Raw genomic sequence first — 7,901 nt, 5'->3', positions numbered from 1 at the left:
TGATGGATGGTGTTGAGTTAGTCAGGCCTAGTTGAACACAGTTATTCTGGTGGATGGTGTTGAGTCAGTCAGGCCTAGTTGATCGGCTCACCTGACTGAACCTGACTATCAGGCCCTGTGGCCGCATTCCAGGCAAGACCTGAAGTACGAGACTGCTTTCTGCTGCACATTAAAACACACTCAAGAGCTCATTACAGTCTCAATACCTTTAAGACCTGACGTACGAGACTGCTTTCTGCTGCACATTAAAACACACTCAAGAGCTCATTACAGTCTCAATACCTTTAAGAGCTGAAGTACGAGACTGCTTTCTGCTGCACATTAAAACACACTCAAGAGCTCATTACAGTCTCAATACCTTTAAGAGCTGTACACAGACAAGCCTGTTCATCTGGAGTCAGTTCCAGCTCCAGGTGTCCCCAGGCAGATTGAGAAGATATTCCCTATCTCAAACACTCCTAACGGTGAGCTATGTTCAAAACGTGAGGTTTGGTTAGAAAGGTAAATGGTAGAAAGGTGAATGTCCTGAAGAGGAGTCACATTAATCCCTCCAGAGAGAGACGGTGAATGTGTTCCATCATCTTCCTGTGTTGCGGAGGGTCAGATTCCATGAACTGTTCACTTCGGTCACCGAATACTTGTCTCGTACATACACACACATTGTCTCACATAGACAGTGACTTTCTTTACACACACACATACACAAAGCCCTCCTGTTATGTTCCTCTCACTCCCACACAGGGTCAGGGGACCAACGGTGATCTCCATACACACAACACACACAGCACACAAGCACACACACACAACACACACACACACACGTCATACACATTCCTCCACCTCCTGTGTGTATTCCTCTCCCCTTCACACAGAGAAGGAGCGTGCCAACTGCGTCTTCCCGCGCGGCTGCAGACTGTCCAGTAGGTGGCGCACCAGTTTAGTTCGGCCCCTTGTGACCAGCGTCTTGGACAGCTCCGTCACCTCGGCCGCGTGCGAGCGGCAGAGCCCCCGCAGCTCCTGCCGCACCACGGCCTGCGAGTAGGTCTTCTCCGCGTGGTGCACGCACTCCTCCAACCTGCAGATGGCGCTGTCAGCGTCGGGGCCCTGGCAGCAGCAGAGAAGCAGCGCCCCCAGCAGGAAGCGCAGGGCGGCGGGGTCGGCCGCTCCGGGGCGCTGCAGCTCCAGTGACCGCAGGAAGCAGTTGACCGCGTTGGACTCCTCCCCCTTCAGCAGCAGGCACCGCCCCCTTAGTAGGTGCAGCTCCGGGAGGCTCTCGCCTGGCGGGCACTGCAGTGCCCGGGACAGACACACGAGGGCGCTGTTCACCGCCCCCTCATCCACCAGCAGGGACTCCTGCACCGCCTCCACACCCATGTAGTAGTGCACCTGCAAACGAGAGGGCTGAACATGAGTACACACACACTAGGCACCTGCACACAGGTGGAGTCACAGGACAGTACACACACTAGGCACCTGCACACAGGTGGAGTCACAGGACAGTACACACACTAGACAGGTGGAGTCACAGGACAGTACACACACTACATTACATTACATTACATTTGGCTGACGCTTGTTTAACCAAAGCGACTAACAACATGGTAAACAGTAAGTTTTAGAACAATTCTCACAATTTTAGGACAGTTTAAAAAACATTAGAGTACAGTAAGAATAAGTGCGTCGGTGAGTGCTGTGTCACTAGGCAGGTGGAGACAGGTGGAGTCACAGGACAGTACACACACTAGGCACCTGCACACAGGTGGAGTCACAGGACAGTACACACACTAGGCACCTGCAGAGGAGAGGGCTGAAGATGAGTATGTACACTAGGCACTAGAGCACACATACTGGAAAGGTTCACCAACAGAGTGAGGGACACCCCCATAAGAGACCGTGGAAAGAGATGGCGACACTTTTCCATGCCAGAGTCCGGATTATGGAAGTTTTGGAACTGAAAATGGCCAATCACTTGAGTTAACTAGATTACGCTGTCCAGCATCCAGAAATACAACCCCCCGCCCCCCGTCCAGCGATGCAGCTGTTCAGCACAGGTGTTTTGGAACTTTTGATCGTGTGGCGATGACTTCAAAGAGTGTCGCAACTCTCTCTTTCTGTGGCACTGGGTTCACCTAAAGCGAATTGAACAAGGTGGAGTTTGTTACCTACAAGTCACTGAGCTGTAGGTGTTTAGGGTTAGGATAAGGAGGTTTCAGACAGGAAAGACTATAAGCAGTGTTGATTGCTCAATATCACAACAACAGATGCAGAGAAATGTTTTGTCACTTGAAGAGAGAAAAAAGGTTTTTTTGCATACTTCTCAAAACCCTTACACACCTTCAATCACTCATTCATTCATGTACACACACCCTGTATCCAAAGTGTTGGTGTCACACACAAACACACACACACAAGCGTGCACACGCAATCACTCGCTCATTCATTCATATACACACACCCTGTATCCAAAGTGTTGGTGTCACACACACACACACACACACACACAAGCGTGCACACGCAATCTCTCACTCATTCATTCATATACACACACCCTGTATCCAAAGTGTTGGTGTCACACACAAACACACACACACAAGCGTGCACACGCAATCACTCGCTCATTCATTCATATACACACACCCTGTATCCAAAGTGTTGGTGTCACACACACACACACATACACACACAAGCGTACACACACTGACTCACTCATTCATTCACACATACACACACCCTGTATCCAAACAGCGTTGGTGACAAGTGTCTTCATCAAGCTGTCTTTCTTGCCGAGGCGTGTTCATCAACAATGGTGCGTGTGATTGTGCTTGGGGTGTGTCTTTGTGTGCTGTTTGAACTGAATGTTTGATATTTGAAGTGTGCGTGTGTGTGTGTGTGTGTGTGTGTGTGTGTGTGTGTGTGTGTGATATTTCACCCCAACCACAGCCTGTTCACCCGAGGCGTTACAGGCGTCTCCGTAGGTTCAGAGGAAGCTTCTTCCCTGCGGCTGTCACCCTACTGAACTCTAGCTCTGCATCCCGGTGACAACCAACCAACTAATCTACTACATACACTTATTCTCATAACTCGTATAATGTTACTGTTTCTGCAATACAATGGTACTGTTACCACACTGCACATAGCTGTACATACTGTACATATCTGTCTATATGGTTCATACTGAATATCCATATTCATTCTGTTTTTCTCATGATATGTTCTGTTAATACACTGTGTTAGGGCCAATTTAATCTTAAGTTTATTTTATTGAAATTTACCCCCCCCTGCTGGCTCTTTTACTTTGCTTTATGACACCACCAGGAACTCCTATATATGGAGACAGGAAGTGAGGCCGGGCAGGTGAACGCATTACAGAAGAAGCGCTAGCCACAGTTGGGAGCGATATAGTTTTTTGACCACGAACTACAGTAACAACTTACAATACAACATTAAATCTTTTCGTTTACATTTACATTGATACACGCATACATCTTTGGAATATATTTAGGTTGTATTTAGAAGGATAGAAGATCCTATTTTTGTTGGAATTTGAATATTTAAGTTTGTTTGAACAAACAAACAAAATCCCCCCGGCCTGGCTCGCGCGGCGGCTTGATAGGAAGCTGAGACAAGTTGTCAAAATACAATGCATATGGACCCTTTCAAGAGAGTTCCATTATCAGCATCATAGTTGGCCCCACAAGGCTTCCTTTTTAACATTCCATATGTTATCTTAATGCAGAGGAAGTAGATTGGGGCCCAAATAGAACGTTCAAGCATTGTTTTTGTTTTTATTGTTGAAAGGGTCTATATATGTATTATTCTTACTACTCTTATAATGTTATTGCTACTATATTGCACATATCTGTACTTGTTGTTCATACATTGTTCATATCACATAGCCATATTTATTCTGCTCTTATAAGGTGCTGTAACTGCTAATACACTGCACATATTATATTTAATTTATATTACTCTAAACCACCTTCTGTAAACCATCTGTATACTACTGTCTACACTGCATTTTCTTGTCCTGTCTATGCACCACCTGTATATACTTTGTCTATCACATTGCAGGGCAATTCCACACAAAGCTGTCTCGTCCATAATGCCAACTCGATGCCATGGTATGGTATGATGTGAATGATGATTACTTGAAATTTGAGCATTCGTTCTTCTTGGTTGTAGAACTTACATGAAAAACTTTTCACATAATCATTCGCATCATACAAATACCATGGCATTTAGTTGCCGCTATGGACGTGACAGTTTTGTGTGGAATTGCTCTGAACTTTTCTGCTTTTTTGCACTTCTGGTTAGACGCAAAGTGTATTTTGTTGTCTTTGTACTTGTACTTTGCACAATGACAATAAAGTTTAATCCAAAAAACTTTGGGTATGTGTGATGTCTGTCTGTCTGTGTGGGTGTGTATGTGCATGTGTGTGTCAATGTGTGTTTGTGTGTGTGTGTGTGTGCGTGTGCATGTGTGTCTCTGTGTGTGTGTCTGTCTGTGTATGTGTGTGTGTCTGTGCAAGTGTGTGTGTGTGTGTGTGTGTGTGTGTGTGTGTGTGTGTGTTCTCTGCACTGACCTGTGCCAACTCCAGGTGTGTCCTCAGGCAGGGCCTCACACTCAGTACACGCTCCAGGTCCGTCTTGGCCTCTCTCAGGCTCTGCCTGTCGGGTATCCCAGCATGCCCCTGTTTGGCCCTCTCCAGGTTCCGCACGTATGCCGTCACGTTAATCTGGAGTGAGAAACATCAGTGATCACACGTACAGTACGCCGTCACGTTAATCTGGAGTGAGAAACATCAGTGATCACACATATGCCGTCACGTTAATCTGGAGTGAGAAACATCAGTGATCACACATATGCCGTCACGTTAATCTGGAGTGAGAAACATCAGTGATCACAGGTCCCACACGTATACTGACGCTTATCTAAAGGGGAATACATTTATCTGGGGTGAGCTACGTTAATCTGGGGTGAAAGACGTTGTTCTGAGTTAAACAGTTAAACATCTGAGGTGAAACACTAGAGCAGTGATTGACGGCACACACTCCTAAGAGACGACACACACCAGCCACACATTACAGTAACAGGGGGTGATGTCACTCTGATGTCAGTTGGTCAGGTTGTGTGTCACCTTAATGTGGTTGCTGTGTGTGTCCGTGCCGTGTGTTGGTGTGGTTGGTGTGTGTGCAGGTGACGTACCTTGGCGCGGTTGGTGTGTTTGTGCTCGTGCTGTGTGTTGATGTGGTTGGTGTGTGTGGCTTGTGCAATGTTTTAGTGTAGGTGGTGTGTGTGGCGTGTGCAGTGATTAAGTGCAGGTGGTGAGTGTGCCCATGCTGTACCTTGGCGCGGTTGCAGTAGGCCTGCCAGTTGAGCTCGGGGTCGGGCAGCACGCTAAGTGCCATGTTGCTGATGCCCGTGGCCATGTCGTGTTTGCCCAGCGTCAGGAAGACGGTCGCCAGCTGGTTCAGGATGAGCGCATTGTCCGTGGTAAAGTTGATGGCCTGCAGAGATACAGAGATACAAGAGTCTCAGCTCATCTGGACGTGCTGTCAGTGTGTGTATGTGTGTGTGTGTGTGTGTGTGAGTGTGTAAGAGAAAGTTTGTGTGTGTGTGTGTGTGTGTGTATGTCTGTGTCTGTGTGTGTGTGACTGTGAGCATACCACTATGTAGCAGGACAGAGGTTGTGAATTGTGTGTGTGTGTGTGTGTGTGTGTGTGTGTGTGTGTGTGTGTGTGTGTGTGTGTGTGTGTGTGTGTGTGTGTGTGTGTGTGTGTGCATACCAGTCCGTAGCAGGATAGTGGTTCTGAGCTGGAGTAGCCGCAGTCGTGGACGGCCATGGGCACCGTGGAGAACTCGTCCTTCCTCTCCAGCAGCACACCCACATAACACCAGGTCAGAGCTGGAGAAGAGAGGAGATGAGTGTGTGTGTGTGTGTGTGTGTGTGTAGTCATGGTGTGTGTGTGTGTGTGTGTGTGTGTGTGTGTGTGTGTGCTTGTGTGGTGTACTGTAGCTGGAATGTTACCCTTGAGATGGACGTTGTCCGACTGCAGCACCTCGGTGAGCAGCTTGAGGCCCTTGTTGTAGAGGGGAGGTCTGGAGTACTCCGCGTCCTCCTTGTTCCGGATCATTCCGTCCAGCCTACACACCGAGAACCGAGATATGAGCTCAAATATACTACTACCACACCGAGATATGAGCTCAAATATACTACTACCGCACCGAGATATGAGCTCACATGTACTACTACCGCACCGAGATATGAGCTCACATGTACTACCACCGCACCGAGATATGAGCTCACATGTACTACTACCGCGCCGAGCTATGAGCTCACATGTACTACCACCGCACCGAGATATGAGCTCACATGTACTACTACCGTACCTAGATATGAGCTCAAATATACTACAGCCACACCGAGATATGAGCTCAAATATACTACCACCACACCGAGATATGAGCTCAAATATACTACCACCACACCGAGATATGAGCTCAAATATACTACTACAAATACTACCTGAGTGAAATGGGCCAGTACAGCAGAGACAGAACAAAGCAAGCAATCATACCGTATGTAAATGGTGGCCATGTCAATCATACCGTATGTAAATGGTGGCCATGTTAAAGTACCAGCTCCTCTTCTCTTCTGTCGGTATCTGGGTAAGAGGAATTCTGTTAGCCAGCGGTAGAGTGACCAAGCAGTAGAGTGACCCAGTGGTACAGTAAGACTTAACATGCTTCTTTGCATACGTTACAGGCATGCTTGGAGATAGTTGGCTAGTTCTTTACTTAAGTGTGATAAGGCATGACTAGAAGTGGCTACCACATGAACACATTATAGTATTAGACATTTACTATACAAGTATTTTAGTACATTAGTACAAATAGTATACTATATATTTCATGTATATAACTATTTAAGTAAATGTCTGTGTAATTACCGAAGGAGAGTTAATTTGTGTGTGTGTGTGTGTGTGTGTGTGTGAGTGTGTGCGTGTGTCCGTGTGTGTGTGTGAGTGTGTGTGTGTGTGTGTGCATGTGTCCGTGTGTGTGTGTGAGTGTGTGAGTGTGTGTGTGAGTGTGTGCGTGTGTCCGTGTGTGTGTGTGTGCGTGTCTGTGTGTGTGTGTGTGTGTGTGTGTGTGTGTGTGTGTGTGAGTGTGTCCGTGTGTGTGTGTGAGTGTGTCCGTGTGTGTGTGTGTGTGTGTGTGTGTGAGTGTGTGTGTGTGTGAGTGTGTGAGTGTGTGTGTGTGTCCGTGCGTGTGTGTGTGAGTGTGTGTGTGAGTGTGTGCGTGTGTCCGTGTGTGTGTGTGCGTGTGTGTGTGTGTGTGTGTGTAGAGACTGATGTCTGTCCTGTCGTACTGACCAGCTCTGCTCCATAGTCCAACGCTCTGTTGTAGAGTGTGAGCGCGGCGGTCAGTCGCTCGCGGAGCACCTCGTCCTCGTCCAGCTCCACGTCCCAGGGGTGTGTGTAGGCCTGCTCGGCCAGGCAGCGGGCAGCGGCGGCGCTGCTGCGCCCGGGACCGTCCTGTTCCCCCCCCCCCGCCCCCGTCGTCCCCCCCCAGGCCCATGAGCGAGGACACCCGCTCCACGCACTCCCCCGCCTCCTGCTCGCGGCCCAGCCGGTCGTACACGTAGCCCAGGTTGGCCCAGGCGTTGAGGTTGGCTGGCTGCTCGCGGCACACGGCGAGGAAGGCCTCCTCGGCCTCGGGCAGCCGGTCCAGGTGGAAGTCCAGCAGGCCCAGAAGGTTCCGTACGGCGTACTGCAGCGGTCCGGTCTCGGCCTCCAGCTGGACGCGCAGGCTCTCCCGGCGCAGGTGTGTGTCCCGCCTCCGCAGCTCGGCCGGTCCCTGCGACTCGCCATTCAGGTGCAGGGCCAGGTGGAAGTGACCC

At 49.0% G+C, this 7,901-nt stretch overlaps 1 protein-coding gene across 1 annotated transcript in view; it reads right to left on the bottom strand.

Moving 5' to 3' along the window:
* Nucleotides 1–210: 210 nt before the first annotated feature.
* Nucleotides 211–7,901, bottom strand: part of ttc22 (tetratricopeptide repeat domain 22) — a 7,827-nt gene continuing 136 nt past the window's right edge. The window contains 8 exon segments of the mRNA XM_042056735.1: nt 211–1,386; nt 4,584–4,736; nt 5,347–5,508; nt 5,788–5,906; nt 6,030–6,145; nt 6,611–6,666; nt 7,375–7,560; nt 7,562–7,901. The exon segment at nt 7,562–7,901 is cut by the window's right edge and continues 136 nt beyond it. Coding sequence (XP_041912669.1) covers nt 865–1,386; nt 4,584–4,736; nt 5,347–5,508; nt 5,788–5,906; nt 6,030–6,145; nt 6,611–6,666; nt 7,375–7,560; nt 7,562–7,901 — 1,654 coding nt within the window. The 3' untranslated portion in view covers nt 211–864.

The sequence above is a fragment of the Alosa sapidissima genome, chromosome 12, assembly GCF_018492685.1.
Source record: "Alosa sapidissima isolate fAloSap1 chromosome 12, fAloSap1.pri, whole genome shotgun sequence".
Lineage (NCBI taxonomy): Eukaryota > Metazoa > Chordata > Actinopteri > Clupeiformes > Clupeidae > Alosa > Alosa sapidissima.
Note: the sequence above shows the minus strand (reverse complement) of the source record. Positions and strands in the feature narration are given on the sequence as shown.